The 21,940-nt window shown below is 46.0% G+C and overlaps 1 protein-coding gene and 2 long non-coding RNA genes across 5 annotated transcripts; 2 read left to right on the top strand and 1 right to left on the bottom strand.

Annotated features, from left to right (window-relative positions):
- The first annotated feature begins 5,375 nt into the window (after positions 1–5,375).
- LOC140704032 (uncharacterized) lies at positions 5,376–13,399 on the top strand. Its single transcript, XR_012083146.2, has 3 exons — positions 5,376–5,487; positions 9,116–9,214; positions 9,423–13,399. It is a non-coding gene; the product is annotated as an uncharacterized LOC140704032 (long non-coding RNA).
- LOC140704036 (uncharacterized) lies at positions 12,526–14,322 on the bottom strand. The gene is made up of 2 exons (XR_012083150.2): positions 14,127–14,322; positions 12,526–12,882 (listed from the first exon to the last, which is right to left on the bottom strand). It is a non-coding gene; the product is annotated as an uncharacterized LOC140704036 (long non-coding RNA).
- Positions 14,269–21,790, top strand: LOC110090639 (uncharacterized). Of its 3 annotated transcripts, none has more exons than XM_072988500.2 (4): positions 14,269–14,301; positions 15,679–16,635; positions 17,271–17,397; positions 18,769–21,790. In XM_072988500.2, exons 2-4 carry the CDS (start codon positions 15,868–15,870, stop codon positions 20,589–20,591), a joined length of 2,718 nt encoding a protein of 905 aa, XP_072844601.2. In that variant the 5' UTR covers positions 14,269–14,301; positions 15,679–15,867; the 3' UTR covers positions 20,592–21,790. The 3 variants fall into 3 exon arrangements, with proteins under 3 accessions (XP_072844601.2, XP_072844600.2, XP_072844602.2); XM_072988499.2 differs by lacking the exon at positions 14,269–14,301 and adding an exon at positions 14,316–14,424; XM_072988501.2 differs by lacking the exon at positions 14,269–14,301 and adding an exon at positions 14,316–14,424 and having other exon boundaries at positions 18,772–21,790.
- The last annotated feature ends 150 nt before the right edge of the window (positions 21,791–21,940 follow it).

Raw genomic sequence — 21,940 nt, forward strand, 5'->3', positions numbered from 1 at the left:
TTCAGCTGGAATTTTCGGCTCATTATTACTAGCGGCTTGCTTTAAACAGGGCTGTGGGTCTGAAGAAACAGCCCCAGGGGACACCAATGGCAATCCCTGCTGGATTAGACTCCAGGATGGATAGTTCTCTACCTGAAACTTAATGATTGGCGGGAATGTAGTTCTCCTCCTCTGAAAACATGAAAAGAGCAATTTTGCAAGGCAGTTCAGATGAGGGGGGAATATAAAGTAAGACCCAATTAAGAGCAGGTTTTAGGGGAGCAGCAGCCATGGGGGCGGACAGGGTTCAAATCTCAAGGATCCCCGGATGAAGGATCTCATCGCCGCTCACGGTCTGCCCCGCGGGCCGTAACATTCAGCAGGAAGTGGAGGTGGGTAGTTTCCATTGCAGAAGTTGGTGTCACAGCATGAAGTGATGTAAAATAAATCACCACTTTTCTCAGGCTGGTCACAAATTTTTCCCTTCTGTGGACCTTCATAGCATCCATATGTCATGCTTCTATATGTTGAATCTGTTGGGAGAAGAAGAACGCCAGCGAGTGAGTCCCGTTCTTTGCAGGAGCTCTCCATGGTGTGGACTCTTAAACCCCTAAATACAGCGGTCCCCAACCCTTTTTCGGATGGCGGACTGTTTGAGGGGGTGGGGGCATTCCCGTAGCTCGCGTGCGTGCCTATCCAGTACAAAGGCCTTTTGGGTAAGAAACAAACATCTCATCTGGCAGTTATGATTTATAAGAGTCCAGGCAACAAGACAGCAGCGATGGCAACTCTGCACCAAGGGGGGAAAAACCTTTCTTCCAAGTGAGAGGATATTTAGCAGGTGAGAATGGTTCCCAACCTTGGGTGCCCAGATATTCTCAGAAAAAAACTCCCAGAAGCCTTCACCACTAGCTGTGTCGGCCGGGATTTCTTCGAGTTGCCATCCAAGAACATCTGGGCACCCAAGAACATCTGTGGCTTTAAGCCTCTTGGCACTTGCTTTCAACAAAGGAGCCAGGCCCAGACATGCAGCCATGATATTTGGAACTTTTCTATTTCTCCTATACTACCCAAGAGCCAAAAGTCAGTAAATCTTAGTCTTACATTTTAGAACATTGAGTCCAGCCCCCATCAAGGAGGCACAGCAGGGAATCAAACTCCCAACCTCTTGACTCCACAGCCACATGCCTTAAACCACCGAGCTATCCAGCAGGTAGCTTACATTACTAGAGGACTAGTAGAGGGGACCTTATCTTCAGAGACCCATCTCGAAAGCACCTGGCCTTCTGCACTGCATCCATTTTAACCTTGCAAAATGTGTGCCTTGAGAACTTACTTGAGTAGACGGCAGTTGTGTAGCATCTCCCAGTTTCCGTCTCGCAAACTCCACTATCTCTGTGACATTCTTCATCTGAGAACTTGTGGCACTCTTGGCACAAGAGACCCTGGGCTAAGGCAGAAAAAGACAGGAAGGAACGGTGTGGGGAATAATTAGACAGGAAGGAATGGTGTGGGAAATAATTAGAGATCCTGTTGTTGCTTTTAAAAAAATAAAAGCGGGCTATTATTTTAACATATAATTGCATACATTTTTTCCCACCCCAGCATCAGACCTCAGGGGTGAGAAGTGAAACTCGCGTTAGACTCTAGTCTTCAATTATTCTCCAGTTCTTCATCATTTCAGTGTTGGCATTCTTATAAGCTTGTAAAAACGTTCCTACATTTTAAATCCATGTTGGTCCCCCTCCCTGCTGTTCTTCTCCCAGTCAGGAAAGACTTCATGGGACAGATTGTTGAGAAAGGAGTTTGAATACACCTTATGTTGTATTCAAATGTGTTTTTATAATGTTTTAAATTGGTGCGTTTTTATAATTGTATTATATTCAATATCATTCATACGAACTTTGAATTAGGTTTATTGCTTAAACCAGGGGTCCCCAACCCCCGGTCCACGGCCCAGTGCCAGTCCATGGCCTGAGCCGGACTGGGCCACGGAGACAGACCTCCCCCCGACCCACGCACGCACTGCCCCCCACAACCCTTTTGCACATGCGCCTGCACCCACACTCACACACCCCTTCGCGCATGCGCACAAGTGCCCCCGAGAGCTGCGCTGCCCTTCTGGGAAGACCGGTAGAAACTATCCAATTTATCTGCTCTGTGTTTCAGTCCGAACTTTAGAAGACCTCTCTGAGATGTTGAATCAATTTTGGGGCAGAGCTCAGCATCCCAATTTAAACTACATCAAGCTGGGGATAAAATACAGAAAGAAAGTCGGCTTGTCCGCTTCTAAGCTGGAAACTCATAAGCTGACTATTCCGGATTCATTACAGTCCTTTGTCTTGTCTAGAAGACTGTCTGTATATGGCTGGTTTATGTCTTATTATTCATGGCAACCCTATAGTGACCTCTCCTGGTCATCCCAAAGTAATAGCCCCTGCTCTGAGAAAGTAAATAGGAAACCATATGTGCCTATGGTCATCTATCCGGGAACTTACTCACCAGAATCCCATACCAGCAGAGAAAGGAAGCCAAGAAGAATAGGATTCATCCTTTGTCAAATATCAGCCAGCTCCTGAGAAGAACGTCTGTGGCTACACCAGACCTCTGAGTTCTTCCTCTGCCTTGAGAAAGGGCAGCAGCATCCCATTTATTCTGTCCAAGAAACCAAGGGCAGCCCGTGTAGGTGTGGCCACATTTTCTAATGAGGTCTTGTGAGCTTGCCAGGACCTCCTTACTGGAAAAGAAAGAGAGGGAGAACATGGTGCTAAATGAGTCAACGAACAGGAAATCAGGTGACAGTGACACGTCAGGTTGATTCCTGGTTTTCTCGTCCGCAATGCAAAAGGCAAGGGGAGCAAACCAACCCTCCCCACAATGAGGATTTTTATTTTGCCTTATTTACGCTTCTCCCGATCTGGTGATTTCAAAAAACGTTGGACTACGGCGCCCGTTATTTATCCTGCGGACCTTGAACCTCTCGCACACCAAACCAAGAAGACCACAGAGGGCTTGTAGTTCTGTTTCTATCAGATATATTTTATTTTATTTTATTTTATTTTATTTTATTTTATTTTATTTATTTATTTATTTATTTATTTATTTATCTATCTATCTATCTATCTATCTATCTATCTATCTATCTATCTATCTATCTATCTATCTATCTATCTATCTATCTATCTATCTATCTATCTATTTATTTATTTATTTACCTCAAAATGCAGGGGAGGGGATCAGGAGAGAGGTCTCTCGTCATCTCGTGTGCTCCCAGCGACATTTGATGGGGCCATGGTGAGATTCAGGACTCGATGGGCCCTTGGCCTGATCCAGTAGGGCTCTTCTTCTTATGTTCTTATTTATTTATTTAATTTATATCCCACTCCTATTAGTGTCATAGCAATACCCTGGGTGGGCTACAATTTGTAAAATAAAAAAAAACAAACATAAAACAGGGATTATAAAACCAGTAGCAATAACCCTAAAAAAAAAACAGATGACACTGACTAATCCCAGAGTGGATGGAGGAAAAGAGGGGAGGGAAGAAGAGGAGGGGAAAGAAAAAGAGTGGAAGATAGTCAGCTCAGGTCGGTGTGGAAAGACTCCCAGAAAATCAATGTCCTTAATTGCTTCCTCAAAGTCCACAGGGAGGGAGCAAGTCGGAGCTCCTCCAGAAGCTGGTTCCATAAAGATGGAACCACCGTAAAGAAGGCCCTACCTCTTGTAGAGGGTTTACGGGCCTCCCTCGGGGTGGCTACCAAGGAGTCAAGTGTGACCCTTTCAGCTCCCCTGCTTTCATGTGTCTAAATAGGTGAGCACTGAGCAACCAACCAAGACAGAGTGGAGTTACAATTGTTCAGCTCTGACAACGCAATGAGAAGAACACAGTCGGCAGCAACAGATTGCCTCTAATTAAAGTCTTCCTTCTTTGATTTGGGGGGTAGACGTGAAATCTTATGAAATCACAGACTTTGCCACACTTGACGATGTCATTCGCATTATGTAGGCGGAGCTGCGCAAGAGGATTTCAATCCTGATTTGACCAGAAACCGGAAACCATTATGCTACTGTGTCCTGCTATATCTGATTTGGGTTATTTAAAAAAAAATCTTTCGCATAGAGTCTGTCCTGCTCTCCTCCTCTTCCCTCCTCTCATCATTATCATCTTAGAACTGCAGAGCTGGAAGGGACCCTCTGGATCATCATGTCCAGCCCCTGTCAAGGAGGCCCAGTGGGAATCGAACTCCCACCGTTTGGCTCTGTAGCCAGAGGCCTAAACCATTTTGGTGGCACGTTTAATATGGACATAGTGGTTAAACTCCAGTCCTGCAGTCAAGACTCTGCTCGTGACCTAAGTTTGAACCCAATGGACTCAGGAAGCCGGCTTGAGGTTGAGTACATCTTCCATTTTTCCAAGGTCAGGGGCAATGTGTAGCCTGCCTAATTAAACTGTAAACATAGGAGCATCTGGGTCTTTGAGATTGAAGAATTCGGACTATGGCGCTTTAGAGGGATTCAGTGTCCCAGTTGCTGTCAAGCACTCTTCAAAACAAAATAAAAAATATTTTTCAAAAATAAAAAGCCACATGCATTGGTGTTGACGCTGGGCAAATACAGAATCTGTTGTCGGATCCTTTTACTCGAGAAGCACCACTGGACTGCTTCTGTCATGAACGAAAAAGAGGCGTTGTCGTCATGTCACCACAAGGGGTGAAATGGTCCTGAAGTTAAGCCAGTCTGAAAGAATTTGGAGAACATGCTGAGATGGTGTGGAAAATTGCTTGCGCCTCCCTGGAATAAGAACTCCTCCAAATAGTACAGAACAGTCTGCTTTGTACATTGGAAAGATGGATGGTTCTCATCTGATGGGTTGCACAGATTTTGTTTTGCAAAGTGCTATTTATAATCATTAATTTAATTTTGCTTTCTTGGCCACCACGAAGGGAAGCATCAGGGCTGTACCTTCATTCAGAGAACGTGCTGACTCAGCCGTGGCCACAGTTGTGGGCCAATAGGAGCTGAGCAGAAGGGAATGCACCCCAAACTGGGCTGCTCTCTGTGTCCCTCTTATAGAGGCTGCTCTTGGCCAACTATATTGGTACCCACAGCCTGATTGCTCTGTAGGAAGGAGTGACTAAAGGTTTCTTTATTGTGCAACCCACTTATGGGCAATGTTGGCTTGTAGTTTGTTTGTTTCCCAACTAAATAGAGACACAGTCTTGTGATGACTTTCAAAATGTCAGCACCTGGTTTTGTTCTCTTGTTACACTTCATGCAAGGACTCAGGAAACCTTATGTAACACAACATAAATTCCATCCTTCCCAACAACTGTGGAAGTTATACCTTTCCCAGAATTGTTGTTCCCCCAGTAAATAAAGAGGAAGCGCTCACCTGCCTGGATGTGCCTGAGCCTTAACTGCCTCAGAGATTGGACCCCCCCCCCAAGTCAGAGAAGATGATTAAGATCCTCCTTCTTGGCCTGTCTGCTCTGCTATTCTCCATGATGGGTGAGTAAGACAAGAGAAATACTGTAAATAAAAATGAAAAGAGAGTTGTTCTTAGGAATGGGTGAGAATTCTGTTCAGTTTTGTGGCTGTTTTTTCTTTTTAGGGACTCTCCAAAATTTGCAGATTGAACTCAACCAAATGTTGTACAACTGTTAACATTCCAGTGGGATGGAAGCAAAACAGATTTGCTCCTCCCACTAGAAACAATAGTCTTGTCAAAGTTAGATATGTTGTTACGTGGAGAGTGCTGAGATATTTAACAGCAGACGGTGCAAAAGAACAACAACAATGTACATTTTGGTCATAAAATGAACTTTAAACAGCAATATACGGAAAGTCTCTCAAAGGTTTTTGTTGTTGTTTAGTCGTTAAGTTGTGTCCAACTCTTCATGACCCCACGGACCAGAGCACGCCAGGACCTCCTGTCTTCCATTGCCTCCCGGAGTTGGGTCAAATTCATGTTGGCAGCTTCGATGACACTGTCCAACCATCTTGCCCTCTGTCGTCTCCTTCTCCTCTTGCCCTCACACTTTCCCAACATCAGGGTCTTTTCCAGGGAGTCTTCTGTTCTCATTAGATGGCCAAAGTATTGGAGCCTCAGCTTTGGGATTTGTGTAAAATAACAATCATGCCGCAAAGCAAGTGGATCCCTACCTTACTTAATCTCCCTCTTGCCAAACTGCTGCTAAAGGAAGACTGATTTTAAAAAGGATCTTGGGGAAATGACACTTATGGATTACAACGCTGGGAACTGGGTGGAGATTCTGGGAAATGAAGTGCAAAAGGCTTTCTTTCTTTCTTTCTTTCTTTCTTTCTTTCTTTCTTTCTTTCTTTCTTTCTTTCTTTCTTTCTTTCTTTCTTTCTTTCTTTCTTTCTTTCTTTCTTGATTTGATTTGATTTGATTTGATTTGATTTGTATACCACCCCTTGAGTGCAAGCACTATTCTGAGTGATTTACAGAAGGCTAAACTGAAAAAAACTATACAGCAGACTGTAATCATAATGATCACTGATAAATAATCCTGTGAAAATCTGAAATGAGTTAGAACAGAAAAATCACAAACTTGTGGACCACACTCAGGAGATTCAATAAATGAAGGCAGCTTTAAATAAATTTGGTCTTCCCTATCTTTCTCAATACAAAGAATGGAAGGAGCTTTCTGTCAGCATTTTATCCCACAGATCGGGGGGGGGGACGACACACAATTGAAAAGGCACAATTCCTCATATTCATTTTTTTTTGCTTCTTTTAACATCATGGATTGAGAGGAGTCAAAGTTCCTTTGTCTTGGTATTTAGAAAGATGGTAAAGACCAAATTATTTAAAGCTACCTTCCTACTTCAACTCAGTCTCCTGCTTCAGCTCAGTCATTTTTCAAAAGAAAGTTTATTACTCTATAGGCAAATTTGAAGTACAAAGGGAGGGGGGGCAGAACTGTAGACTGGTAAATAAATAGTCAAGGAATACCTTACTACATTAAATGAGTTCAAATCCTGTCTGTTTGATACATCATTTCTTACAGAATTGTACACAGAGAATGCTTATCAATGGATTCTTTGACAACTAGGATAAGATATCAAGTGGTAAAAATCACAAATTTATTGACAACACTCAGAGGATTCAATAAACAAAGCTCAGTCATCGGCCTCATGCTCTTCAACAGTTTTATTAACGAGCTGGATAAGGGAGTGCACTGAATGTTTATTGAATTTCAGAATGACATAAAATTGGGTAGAATAGCTAATGCCCTGGAAGACCGAAACAAAATCCAAAAAGATCTTGATAGGCTTGAGCAACAGGCTGAAGACAACAGAATGACATTTAGTAAGGATAAGTGAGATGTTCTGCACCAAAGGGAAAAACAAACACACAATTAGAAGATGGGGGATACTTGGTTCAGGTTTGCCTGGGCTTGGCAAGGTTTCCCTTTAATTAAAAAGCTCATGTCAGCTAATACTGAACTGGTTGAACATTAGTGTAGGCATCCTTCAGTCTCGAGAACAGAGGTCTTGGAACAGCATCTAGTGTGGCTGAGAAGGCAATTCGAGAGTGATAATCCCTTCTGTCCCCTGTCCAGCTCCCAGATTTTGTTGCTTTCGTGACTGCCTCTTTGCCTCAGCCTGGTGGACAAGGGTCTCTTCAAATTAGGAGAGGCCGTGCTGCACTGCCTGCCTCCAGGTTGAACACTCAGATGTCAGGGTTTCCCATCTGTTGAGGTCCATTCCTAAGGCCTTCAGATCCCGCTTGTAGATATCCTTGTATTGCAGCTGTGGTCTCCCTCTGGGGCGATTTCCCTGCACTAGTTCTCCATACAGGAGATCCTTTGGAATCCGACCATCAGCCATTCTCACAACATGCCCGAGCCAGCGTAGGCGTCGCTGTTTCAGTAGTGTATACATGCTAGAAATTCCAGCTCGATCTAGGACTACTCTATTTGGAACTTTGTCCTGCCAGGTGATACCAAAAATATGTCGGAGGCAGCGCATATGGAACGTGTTCAGCTTTCTCTCCTGCCGTGCATGAAGGGTCCAGGACTCACTGCAGTACAGGAGTGTGCTCAGGACACAGGCTCTGTAGTCCTGGATCTTGGTATATGCCGTCAGCTTCTTACTGAGCCATACTCTCTTTGTGAGTCTAGAGAACATGGTAGCTGCTTTGCCAATGCGTTTATCCAGCTCAACATCTAGGGAAAGAGTGTCAGAGATGGTTGAGCCAAGGTACACAAAGTCATGAACAACCTCCAATTCTTGCGTGGAGATGGTAATAGAAGGAGGTGAGTCCACGCCTTGGGCCACGACTTGTGTTTTCTTCAGGCTGATTATTAACCCAAGTCTTGGCAGGCCTTGCTAAAAACGGTTCATAAGTTGTTGGAGCTCTTCAGCAGAATGGGTAACATGGTTGAAAATATAGATTTGTTTAAATAGAAGGCTTCCCCCTGCTGCTTTGGGGGGGGGACGAGGAGGCAGTGGGTCATGAGGGCAGCTGCAGGTTGTTGGAGCAGCATGTGCACCTCTGGACTGGAAGGGACTGAAGCAGCCCCCCCCCCATCATGTTGTGCCCTCTGACACATGGGGGAGTTAACAGGAGGGCACTGCCATTTCCCATGGATGAGGAAGGGGGTGACGGGGAGGAAGAGGAAGCTGAGGAGGAGGAGGAGGAGGAGGAGGAGGAGGAGAGTGGCTTTTCCACTTCCAGAACTCAGAAAGCTTGGAGAAGTCCTTTCTTCCATCTCCTCCTCCTTCTCCCCCAGGCCATGAGGAAGCACCACAGGGCCATTATCTTTGCATCCTAATATATCCTGATCAGAGAAATCTATTTATGACAAGTAGGAAGCATGTGCTATAGTTTCAACCATTATATCAGTCACATTCATTTATACTACATAATTTATCTCAAAAGATGCATTTCTCAAAAATACAGACATGGCTATATTTCTTTATTTGATATGTCCTAACTGCCCTGCAGGCATGCCTTCCTCAAACAGCTCCCAACCTTGTGTTTTATGCAAGGAGCTTTTCTTAGCATCAATCTTGCTTTATGGTTAGGAATCACGATAAGGAACGGATGAGAGATTCGATTCTGCTCCCCACCCCAGGTTCGAATCAATCACCTTCTTTCTCTGCTCAGCCCAGGGTCTCCAGTGTCATTCTTCTAATTTTGCGCACCGAAAACGAATTTGTTACACATGTGGAAAGAACGAGTGCGCCCTACAGAAACTGTACGAAGGTAAGCTCCACACCTGCCGAGCCAGTGTGTTGACAGAGAAGGGAGGCGTTCCTTCCCCTGTTGCTTGACTTCTCCCTCCCCTTGGGCATGATATTGCCAAACCTTCCTAGAGCTGAGAAATGGGATTAAGAAAACGGAAGCCTTTTCAGGCTCCTTCCAAGGAGATGCTGCCAATGCACACACTGCCCTTTTTTCTTTCCCTACTCAGGTGGCAAACTATTTATCACATTTCAATTCTGCACTACCTTGGAGAACCGTGATCAGTGCAACACGACCATGAGGAAAGGTACAGATACCATCGTTATCGACTGTTGCGGCACCGACAACTGTAACAAGCGGGAGAATGCCCCTCTGTATCTCCCGAATGAGACAGCCTTCTGGGCAATGCTGTGACCAAAGAGAAACGCTACAGGCTGTGTCCAACGCTGCTGTTCCTGGTTGTACCAAAAAAAACCCCACACACAAATAAATCCAAAAGTAGCCCATAATTGTTCTATATTCTGTCCGGGGTGTCATTGAGGGTGTCCTGGGATATTGTTGCCTCCTCCAGTAAGCCAGACTTTCTGGATGCCCCAGTTCCTTTTACTTAATGCTTGTGTCTAGCCTATATAGAAGATGAGACAGGAGGGAGAAGGCGCAGTGTTTATTCTACCCAATTTCTGGCAAACTAGTAGCCCCGTCCCTCACTCTTCACTTGTTCTTTCGAGGGACATATAATGCCACACAGGTCCCACGCTGAAACTCGCCCCAACCGCTGAAGTGCGCTTCGTGGCTATCTCTGGATGCAACCCCTATAAGGTGACCTGTGGCTGCCCAGAAAACACTTCACAGCCCCCTTGGTGAACATGACCCCCACCCCCAGATTGGGAACCCTTCATTTAGGAAAACCCTTTGGGACACCAGAGAAGACGGATGCTCCTTTGAATCTCTCTGTCCCCGTGTCCACCATTTTCTTTCAGCCATGCTGCCTGAGGGGAACCATTATTGTTTTCAGTATTTTTAATCTTCTCCCTTCATTCCTTCTACCAGCTGCTGAATCTGGTGTGCTCTGTTGAATTCTCCTGTAACCAACTGCAGCGCATAATTTGCAGCATCAGTGAATAACGATCTATTTTGCTTTTGATTTAAGCTGGTTAAATGCTCTCTCTCTCTGTGTGTGTGTGTGTGTGTGTGTGTTTGTTTGTTTGGCAATGAACCCCTCAGATACTGGCCTTCTGTTGTGCAGCCTCTTTCTGACATGCTGAATGGGCTGTCATGATTTAAAACTATACTGTGTAGGGGTTTGGAGAACCTGAGTGGGAAACGGCATACATGGATATACTAGTTGGAAGTGTTGAAAGATTGTCCAATACAAAAGGCAACTGAAGGATGGGATTTATTATATAAATGGCTTGAGTCAGTAGAGAGAGCTTGATAAAAATAGAATTAACCTCAATTTACTGACTTGGAAGGATGGAAGGCTGAGTGATCCTTGAGCCGGCTACCTGGGATTGAACCCCAGTTCCTGAGCAGAGTTTTGTCTGCTGCACTGCAGTTTAACCATTGCACCACAAAATGTGTTTTCTCCAATAACAGAAGGAAGAAGTTCATGAACTTTCTAACTCTTGTCTTATATGAGACTGTTTCTTCTCTGTCTTTGCAAATACAGTGGTGTCCCACTTGACGATAATCTGTTCCAGGAAAATTGCTGTTAAGCGAAATCGTTGTCAAGCAAAAAAAAAAAAAAAAAAAAAACCCATTGGAATGCACTGAAAACCGGTTAATGCGTTCCAATGGGGAAATACCTCATAGTCCAGTAAACATCGCCATAGAGAATCGCTGTCTTCCAAAGCAGGGGTCCGGAAAACAGCCATTTTGCGAAGGGAGGGAAGCCATTTTGTGAAGGGATACCATTTTGCGGAGCTGGAAAAAACATTGTTTTGCGAACAAACTGTTCGCGAAGCAGGCACCTAATCAACGTAAAGTGGATTTCCCCCATAGGAACCATTGTTTTGCCATCGCAATAGCGATCGCAAAAAAGTCATTGTTAAGTGATTTCATCGTCAAGTGGGGTCGTCATCAAGCGGGGCACTACTGTATTAAACAATTTTTTAAAATTACATTGACAATGGATTCAGATAAAATCCATTGTACCTACTCACATCGCAAGAGATGGGCTATATATGGAAGACAGTATGTTCTATGCTTGCCCTGGCATGTAGCGCAGTGACGTTATATTACTTTTCCTCTGGGGAGTTATGCTGGTGGTACAACAACCCTCCCGTCCAGTTCCAGAGTTCTTCCCTATTTATTTATTTATTTATTTGATTTTTACCCCGCCCCTCTAGATCATGTCTACTCGGGGCGGCTTACAAAATAAAATAAAACAGTATAAAAATATATAAAATCATAAAATTACAAATTTCAATTTAAAACAATTAATTTAAAGAGAGGATTACCAAGATGGAATAGCCAAAAAAAAAAAATCTGTGTGTCAGGCAGGCCCTTGTAAGCCAAGGAGTTGACCATGGGTGAACAACACCAGAAATGGAGCCAGACTTTACTCCACCGCTGCTCCACCATGCCTGTCACTGGAAGAGGCCACATATTTATGCTGACATTTGCAGGATAGAAAACACACACTTCTGCTAGCCGAGGAGAATTTGTCAATGGAGGAGCTCTCCTTCCCCAGCCATTCAAAGGACTGCTAGGCAGACCCAGGAGACCCTCTCTGGCTAATTAGTGAGGATGCTGCAAAGGAGAAGGATATGGTCATGTTGAGATGATGGTCCTCAACATGATCATATCCTTCTCCTTTGCAGCATCCTCACTAATCCTCACCACATCCTTCAGTCTTGAGAGACTATGGTAACGTGCTCTGTATGGAGGACTTGGAACAGTGTCTAGTGTGGCTGAGGAGGCCAATTCGAGAGTGTATACATGCTTAAAAAGGCAAGAGGAGAAGGGGACGACAGAGGACAAGATGGTTGGACAGTATCATCGAAGCTACCAACATGAATTTGACTAAACTCTGGGAGGCAGTGGAAGACAGGAGGGCCTGGTGTGCTCTGGTCCATGGGGTCACTAAGAGTCAGACATGACTTAACGACTAAAACAACATGACTCTGAGGGGGTTAAAGCGACCGAGCTGGCAGTCTAGAGCGGACAAAACCTCTGGGAAGGGTAGAGGGAGAGGAAAGGTTCCTTCCGGTCCTTCCTCCCGAGGGGAGCAGGGCAGCAGCTCTTCGGAGGGGTGGGCGTGGAAGGGTTTGGCGGGGTTGCACAGGCGCTGCACAGGCGAGAGTGCAGGTCTGTTCAAGGGAAGAGAGAAGCCTCCCAAGTGGCTTTTAATGTGAGACAAAGCAAATTCAATCGAAATCAAGTCAGCCTTCCTTCCAGATCTTCGTGGTCACGCAGAAGACTGGGGGACGGGGTCTGTTTTTTTGGGTGGAGAGACTGGGAGTTTACCAGCCCAGCACCACAACAGAGAGGAAGTCTTGGGTTCAGTGACTAAAAGCCAGTAGTAAATCCCAAGTAGAGTAGACCCATTGAACAAGTAGAACTCATAAGATTTAGTGGATTTACTAAATCCCCACTGAGTCAAAAGACCAATTCTAGTTGCAATTTAATACTGTTCTTCAGCTCCAGTTTTACAAGCAGAAGACCTCAAGATCAATCCTGGGCATTTCCTGTTGAAAAAGAAAACATGTTGACATGAAATATATCTAAAGTAATAAAACTGCCCGGCAACTTTCAGAAATGTAATTAGAAGAGAATTTAAATAACTTTCTAAAAAAGCAGCCATAATGGCAGCACAAAATGATTAAAGGTTTCTTTGTGTTACAGACAAAATATAATTTAATTCTTGAAAGAAGAAGAAGAAAAGGAAGGGAGGAAATAAATGTGGTTTGTTAATGGAAGCACTTCCAAGGTCCATTTCTTTTCACACTGACTGTATGTATTAATGGCTTCACCTGCCTTCTGACTTCAACAATTTCATCCCCAGCTGTGTAGGTGTGCCCATGTTATGGGACTCCCAATGCATTCTCTTTTTAAAAAGTTTTTATGCATTTTCAGTAACGATAAGGGTTGGGGTGTGGGTAGAAGGGAATAAGGAAGGAGTGACTAAGGGAAGGGGAAAGAGTAAACTTACAGAGAAAAAGAGTATTCTTACATCCACTTACTTAGTTATGTTAAAAAGGGAAATCAAATAGATAAGGATCTAACAATTTTACCAGACCATCTATCTTTACAACTCTCTCTATTCCTTTGGACCTTCTCATATTTCTTTTATCTATAGTTTCCATTCCCTATTTTGGATCCAGTTATAAAACCTTCCCATTTTCAAAGTCCTTTTTGAGATGATCTTTTCTATCAGTTCCTCCAGAGACCCTACCTGTTCATTCTTCGGATATTTTCCATATACAGTACGTACGGTAGTAATCTCGCTGCCGTAATTACATGCATTAATCAAATATCTCATTTCTTTATCTACAATTTCAGTCATAATATTCAATAAAAGCAATTCTGGTTTAAATTGTATCACATAAGAGTGGTCGAAATGACCAGATAGGCCGGGTGTATATAGGAAAAGGAACATAAATAAATAAATAAATAAATAAATAAATAAATGAATGAATGAATGAATGAATGAATGAATGAATGTATGTTTTGGTAGCATTTCACGTATTAATCTCCAATAATGGACTCCCGGTGCCTCAAGACAAGACATTTAAACAATCAATCATTGAATCTTAAGCAATACAGTTGTTTTAATTTTGAAAGACGGAGCCGACACTTGGCAGAACTTGGATAAGTTCCTTTTCTGAACTACCGATCCCCAAAAGGTCCGAGTTCCTGATAGCGGGGGGGGGGGAATCGGAGGAGGACCCATAACTCGGACAATTCCTTTTAGGTCTGGATGGATACTTACCTCTCTAGGCTGATCTGGTTGAGCCAAAGCCATGACTCTGAAGGGGTTAAAGCGACCGAGCAGGCAGCCTAGAGCGGCCGAAGCCCCCCCCCCCCAGGCAAGGGTAGAGGGCGGAGGAAAGGTTCTTTCCGGTCCTTCCTCCCGAGGGGGGCGGGTCGGCATCCCTCGGCGTTCGGTAAGGGAGGGGCGGGGGGGAGGGGAGTGGGAGAGCCCGGCCGGGGTTGCACAAGGGATGCACAAGGGTTGGACAAGGGATGCACAAGGGACGCCCAGGCGAGGGAGGCGAAGAAGGGAGCAGGTGGGTTGAGTTCAGGGGAAGAGGAGAAGCCTCCCTGGCGGCTTTTTAATGCGAGGCAAAGCGAATTCGGCCGCAATCGCGCCAGCCTTCCTTCCAGATCCTCGGGGGTCAGGCAGGAGCCTCCTTTTTTTGGGGGGGGGGGGGAGAAGAAGAAGGAGAGAGGAATGGAAAGGGGTCCCTTTGCTCAGGTCGGCGGGGATCGGAGGAGGAGGAGGGGGGCGGCCTTTCCTGCCGAGGAGGGACCGAACCGCCTGCAAGGATCCTGGGTGTGTGTGTGATCTCTGCGGCTTCTGTGGCCCTTTCTTGTGTTGCCATTGCAAGCTTTGCTACGAGGCTCGGGGGGAGCAAGAATAGCTCTCTGGTCTTTTATGACCTCCGAGTGAGAATCCTGGGGCCCCTTGGCTTGGTTGGGGGAATGGGTGGGGGCTGTGCCTCAGGCAGAAAAAGTCTTGGGTCGGCCCATTTTTTTGTATCCCTCCTGCTGCTTGCCGTCCCCCTCCCCACCCAACCCCTCCAGTCCACCGTCAGTCTCCTGATTTCTCTCAGCCCTCAAAACCTTCATGTTCGGCAGATGTTTCTGTTTTATAATTGAGAATGCATATAGGGTTTTTTCAGTTCCGACATAGGGGAATAGCGGGGTTCAGTTTCTCTACTAGGCTGTAGAAAGGGGCCAAAGCCGTTGGTGGTTTTAAGAAGGAGTGAGGCAGATTGATAGAGGGTCCGGGGATGAGCAGGGAAGAGTGTGGGGTAGTGGATGGGGTTCATGCTGGAAACCCCTTCCAGGTTGGCAGGGCTAAACCAGGTCTTGAACTTCCCACAAGGGGCTGAGTGGCACCTCACCAGAGCGATTGGATCGAGGGCTGCAAGGCATTCCTGAGGAGATCTTGCTTTAAGTCTCAGGAGACAAGCTTATGAATGGCCAGCCAGAGGAGGAGATGAGTAGCAGAAATGGCCCCGTAGCCTGATTTTGGCAATGTGTAGCTTGTGGTGAGCAGCCGGGGGAACGGAAGGTCGAGTTTGATAGGCCTTTGATGGAAATCCAGGATGCTGCTGCTTATGTTCCTCAAATGACTGAAAGAAGCTAAGGCGGGGGTGAGCCTTTGATCTTGGGCAACATCAGCAAGAATCAGCAGTATTTTCAAATTGCTAATATATGTAATATGGCATTGAGAGGTTGCAAGGAATTTTATCTTCCCTCTCATTGGTCCCCTGTCTTATTTTGGTGTTGTGTTTATTTTTCTTTCATGAGAACAGGTGGGTTACCTTGAAATATGTTGTTGCGAAGCCTTGGTGCTTTCCTGCCTCACTCGCAAAGAGGCTCCTGAGGTGAGTCGCTTGTGCTGGTTGAACCTGAAGGAGAAAATAAACCACAGAGCTGAGGCGTCCCTCCGACATTGCCGCTGAAAGGGAGAGAGGAGAAGGATTCGTCCCTGTTAAGAGGAAATGGATGTGAGGCAAGAGGCAGGAGCTGCTGGGTTTTTGGAGCCAGAAATAAAAATGGAGGAGGAGGAGGAGGATGTTTCAGGAGGTCCTGAAGAAGGAGAGGTCAAAAAAGGAGCAGCTCTCCTCAAAACCGCTGGGAGGAGCTGGGCGGACGCTGGTCACAAAGTGAAACAGGAACCGGAGGAAGAGATGTCTGGGAATTGGGATGCTCGCTTGCAAGAGTTTCTGCAGAGGCTCCAGACTCCTCCTTCGGTCGGGGCAACCCCACAGCAGCCGGAGGAGGAGAAGCCGCGCCATGACCCTCAAAGATCCCCGGGGCCCTCCCAGAGAGGGAGCGATGCCAACAAGGGGCCCAAAGGATTGTGGGGCTCCCCAGAGCGTCTCCTTGGGGAGATTGGACTGGACCCCAGCACCCCTCTGGCTCCCCCGCCGGTTGGGAAGGAAGAGGAAAGAGCTCCAGCGGGCAGTCCCGCCAAGGCCGAGAGGCAGCGCCAGCGTTTCCGCCGGTTGCGCTACGAAGAGGCCAGTGGGCCTCGCGAAGTGTGCCGGCAGCTGCAGGAATGTTGCCGCGAATGGCTGGAGCCTGAGCATCACACCAAGGAGCAGATCCTGGAGCGGGTGACCCTGGAGCAGTTCTTGGCCATCCTGCCCCGGGAGATGCAGAGCTGGGTCAAGGAGAGAGGGGCCGAGACCTGCGCCCGGGCCGTGAGTCTGGCCGAGGATTTCCTTCTGAGACAGAGGCCAGAGGCCGAAATCAGGGAACGGCAGGTGGGTACCTTTCCAGTGGGCTTGCAAATGAAGTCCAGTAACATGTGGCATGAAGGTTTTGGAAGCACTGGTCTAGGACAGGGGTCTCCAAACTTTTGAGCATGAGGGCCCCATTGTATATTTTCCACAGGTTTGAAGGCTCAAGGAGCGTGCACATGCACTCCCGGCCACATGCACCCCCCCCTGCATGGACACCCAACCATGTGCACACATGCATGCACCCTTCGCCCGCCTGCCTGGACACCTGCCTGTAAACCTCCCAGAAAGTGCTTTAAGCACAATGGGGCAGTATATAAGCAGAACACAGTATATAAGCAGGGGTTGTTGATGACGTGCTTTGTGACTAGAAGGTCAGAGAGGTCTCTCTCTGTCTCTCTCTGCCTGAAGCCCTGGAGAGCTGGTGCCAGTTGCAGTGAACAGCCTAGGACTAGATAGGCTCACCTGATAGAAAACAGGTCAGCCTGTGCTTCTAGTGTTTTGGAAGCCACTCCGATGTTCTCTCTTCTGACAAAAGGGCAAACAAGCCCATGTAATGACCTTCCATGCAACTTTGCCACCTCCCCTCCCAACACACTTTGCCTCCTTCCTGACCTCGCTTTGACCTGACTCACTCGCCCTTGTGTTCTTCCCTCCAGCTCACAGGGTCGTCTGAAGAGCACCTTGCCCGTTCCCCCGAGGCAAGGGAGGCCGTGCCAGGCCAAGGAAAGCTGCGGCTTCCCACAGAGAACGAACACGGGTGTAAAGGGAATGGAGCCCTGTTGGGTAAGGCGCTCTGGGTCCTGTTCCACTGAATTCTGCTAGACGTTCCGTCATAACAATCCCTCCCACCTTTTCTCTCTCATTCTTGCTGGTCATTCTCTTCTGCCATCCTTTGCTCCATCGTCCTTTTTCCTCTACTCGCTCTTCTGCCTCTTACCAGCTAGCATTTCTTGTTTTCTTTCCCAGTCTGTGAACTGTCAAGATTTGGGACTGCGGGGAAAAGCATCACATGGAGCAGCCTAGAGGCTGTGAGGATAATTGTATCTCTCAGCCTGCTTCCGTCGTGTCTCATCTTCCTAGGGAACGTCTGACATCTAGTGGCTGAAGATATTGCTGCAGGCTATGATTGGATTTTATGACAGGAATAAAGGTCACATGGTCTTTGCATCAAATCCAAATACAGGAGTGCAAGCCTTCCAGGTCCAGTAGGAACCGGCATTTGCTTCAGCATCGTAGAGGTTGAGGGAGCAGGTGAAACAACCAAAAAAATTAAAAAATCATCCTGACCAGACATTGCAATGTTAGGATCCAAATTTATTTATTTATTTATTTATTTCATTGATTTATATCCCGCCCATCTGGTCTGGTCGACCACTCTTAAAGTTAAAGTCACGTTCCAAGATGAAGACCACAAAATTGTTGTGTCGGTCTGTCAGTTCGTCAGTTGGTTTTGACTTCTGTACCACCCACCTGGCTACAAGGTCACTCCGCAGTAAAACAATGATACTTAAAAAATACAGAACATAATAATTTTATCAAAATCAATATTACAACATATAGTCACGAATACCAAAACAACATAATCATAAACACTGTTGTCTTGAGATATTATCTGGAGATATTAGGGTTTCATTAAAATAAAGGATTTCTAGTCATCTAGTTCAGTGATTCTTAACTTTTGTTACTCAGGTGTTTTTAAACTGCAACTCCCAGAAACCTCAGCCAGCAGAGCTGATGGTGAAGGCTTCTGGGAGTTGAAGTCCAAAAACATCTGAGTAACAAAGGTTAAAAACCAGTGATCTAGTTCAGTGATTCCCAACCTTGGGTAACCTGGGTGTTCTTGGACTACAATTCCCAGAAGCTTTCACCACCAGCTGTGTCAGACCAAAAAACCAGAATAGATTCACCGTCCGGCCAAACTTGAGTTGTCAGCTTCTGCTGAAGAGGAAGTTGAGTTCTGCAGTGGCACATCCGAGAGGGAAGCTGGGAGGGGGAATCCGTGGAAAGAAAGCCTGTTACCATTTCCTAAGGACACTGCAAAGACAAGAGAGAGACTAGGCAAGACTGTGCAACCATGTCATGTCCGTTTATTCCTGCTTTTAAGAACAATGCCTGAGCCGTATATAGATTATCTCTTTTTTTCCTTTCCTCCAGCAGGTGACGGGTGGCTCAGCGAGAGCAAGGAAACGAAACCCTTGGCGGGCAGTCCTGGGCAGAGGGAACGAGTCACCACCTCCATGAAAACAGGCCAAGAGAGTGATTCTCTGGGTCAGGGAGGAGCCGAGGAGAACCAGCATTCAGCAGAGGGACCAAATGGAGATGATGGAGCAACCAGAGTGGATCTGTTGGTTCAGTCACAAGGTGCCTGTGAAGAGATCATGAGGCCAGCAAACCAGGAGGAGGAGGAGGAGGAGGAGAATGGGGTCAAGTATGATGACTGTGAGGAAGAACCTCTCCTTACTGTGCCCGAGGATCCCAAAACAGAGGAGAAGCCGTTCAGGTGCTGGCACTGTGGCCAGAGTTTCAGCAGCAGCATAAAACTTGTGACCCATGAGAGAAGCCACGTGGGCGAAAAACTATATACCTGCTCCTGTTGTGGAGAAAGTGAGAGAACGCATACGGGCCAGAAGCCCCATAAATGTTCACACTGTGGGAGTACCTTTGGCTGGAACCCCCAGGAGAGAATCCAGGGAGGAGAGAAACCTTATACCTGCTCTGAATGTGGGAAAAGCAGCAGCCAGAGATCCGACCTTCTGAAACACCAGAGGACGCACACGGGTGAGAAACCTTATAAATGCTCTGTGTGCGGGAAGAGTTTTAGAAATGGCTCGGATCTGAAAGTACACCAGAGGATCCACACAGGTGAAAAACCGTATAAATGCTTGGACTGTGGGAAATGTTTCAGCAGGAGTTCCCACTTTATATCCCACGAGAGGATCCACACAGAAGTGTGCTCGTACTGTGGGAAAAGCTTCAGCCAAAAGTCCGAGCTTATCAAACACAAGAAGACCCATGCAGGAGAAGAAACCTTCTCATGTTTTGCTTGTGGTAAAACTTTTGCTGTCAGCGCAGAACTGGTGATGCATGTGCGAACCCACAAAGAGAAGCCATTTGAGTGCTCCGTCTGTGGGAAAACCTTCAGGAACAGTTTGCAACTCATCGCGCACCAGAAAGTCCACACAGGGGAGAAACAGCATAAATGTTCCCATTGTGGAAATAGCTTTAGCCAGAGACAGACTCTCATAGTTCATGAGAGAATCCATACAGGAGAAAAACCACACAAGTGCTTGGTGTGTGGGAAGAATTTCAGGAACATCCCTAATTTGAAATCCCACGAGAGGACACATACAGGAGAGAAGCCGTATAAATGCTCCCACTGTGAGAAAAGCTTCAGGTGGAGCTCCCATCTGGTGTTGCACGAGAGGATTCACACCGGAGAGAAACCCTACAGGTGCTCAGACTGTGGGAGAACATTTGATAGGCGATCCAATCTCCTAGTGCATGTGAGAATCCACACAGGGCAGAGACCGTACATCTGTTCAGCCTGTGGGAAAAGCTTCACCTCGAGTTCTGTTCTTCTACGACATCAGAAAATCCATGAAGGGGAAGAAATCTGTACTTGCTCACAATGTGGGAAAACCTTCCGGCAGCGACTGGCTCGGGCGGACCAAGATTTGAAATGTTCTGAATGCCTCAGAAGCCACCACCTGAACTCGGATCTCCTCACACACACACGGACGCTGGCTGCGGAGAAACGATTTGAGTGCTCGGTCTGTGGGAAAACTTTTCGGAACAGCTCTCACCTCATTACGCATCAGAGTGTCCACATGGGGGTTCAGCCGTACAGATGTGTGGATTGTGGGCGTAATATTGTGAGAAGGCCCAACCTCATTCCAACGGCTAATGACCCGGCAGGACCAAAGCCACACAAATGTTCGGGCTGTCAGAAAAGGTTGAGTCAGATCTCTATTTCATGAGGATTTGGGACACGTGTACCTAAATTTCCTTCCATTTCTGCTCTCACTGCTTCTGCTTAAAAATTAAACCTACCTTCACTTGATTGTGTTCTGCCAAATGGTGGCTTAAAGAAATGATGTTCAATCAGGAGAAAAACCACCTATGTTTTATCGAGTGTAGAATTGTTTTCCCTAATAAGCTTGCCCTTTATCACACATACACCCTTAAAGAACTTGATTTAATTTATGTTTTGATTATTGCAATGAAAACAGTAGGTTACAAACTAGTTGGATAGTTATAAACCCCATAATAATAATTGTGTGCCATCGGGTCAAATTCTGGAACCAGTTCAGAGGAAGGCAACAAGGATCAGGGGACTGGAAACGAAGCCTTATGAGGAAAGACTGAAAGAACTGGGCATGTTTAAAACTGAAAAATGAAGACTGAGGGGTGATATGATAGCACTTTTCAAATACTTGAAAGGCTGTCATAAAAAGGAGGGGCAGGATCTGTTCTCGATCATCCCGGAGTGCAGGACACGCCACAATGGGCTCAAGTTATAGGAAGCCAGATTTCAGTTGAATATCAGGAAAACCATCCTAACAGAGCAGTAAGACAGTGGAACCAGTTACCTCAGGATGTGGTAGGTTTTCTAATATCGGAGGCATTCAAGAGAAACATAGACAACCACTTGGCAGATATCCTTTGACTTGTATTCCTGCCTCAAGCAGGGGGTTGCACTTGATGGCTTTATAGGCCTCTTCCAACTTCACTCTTCTATGGTTCTATCACCCTTTCCAGGGTTTTCTAGGTAGAAAACATCCAGAAGTGGTTTACCATTCTCTTCTGGCGACATCTTCGGACTGTGCAGCTGGTCTATACACAGGCTGGCTCTTCTCCCGAGAGGCACAGTGAGACATTGAACTCCCAGCCTCTAGCTTTGCTGCCAGATACCTAAATTGAGCTCTTGAGCCAGCCAGACCTCATACATCTTCCAACTAAATGCCATTTATTTAGATCTGACAATTATTGCTTTGGGAATAAAGTACCCACTCAACCGAGTTACCCCGGAAAATGACCGAGTCCCACAGATCTTGGAGATCTAGATTCTACAGACCCATCTATCGTATTACAGTATCATCTGAGCATGCATTGTCCAGTTTCTGATATTCCAACATGTGCCACCCATATGCCTCCAATAAAAGTTTTGCAATCATAAGGTCTAGAAGCATGCTTTTTTAAAAAAAAACTTCAAAGTGTTCAGGAAGAATTCTTCCAAAAATAACAGCATTCTACAAGCGTTCAGTAGTTCCTGTAGAAATGTATTGTAGTCACAGTCTTGTTCTTTCTCTTATTCTTTTCATCAGCG

The sequence above is a fragment of the Pogona vitticeps genome, chromosome 2 (genome assembly GCF_051106095.1).
Source record: "Pogona vitticeps strain Pit_001003342236 chromosome 2, PviZW2.1, whole genome shotgun sequence".
Taxonomy (NCBI): Eukaryota; Metazoa; Chordata; class Lepidosauria; order Squamata; family Agamidae; genus Pogona; species Pogona vitticeps.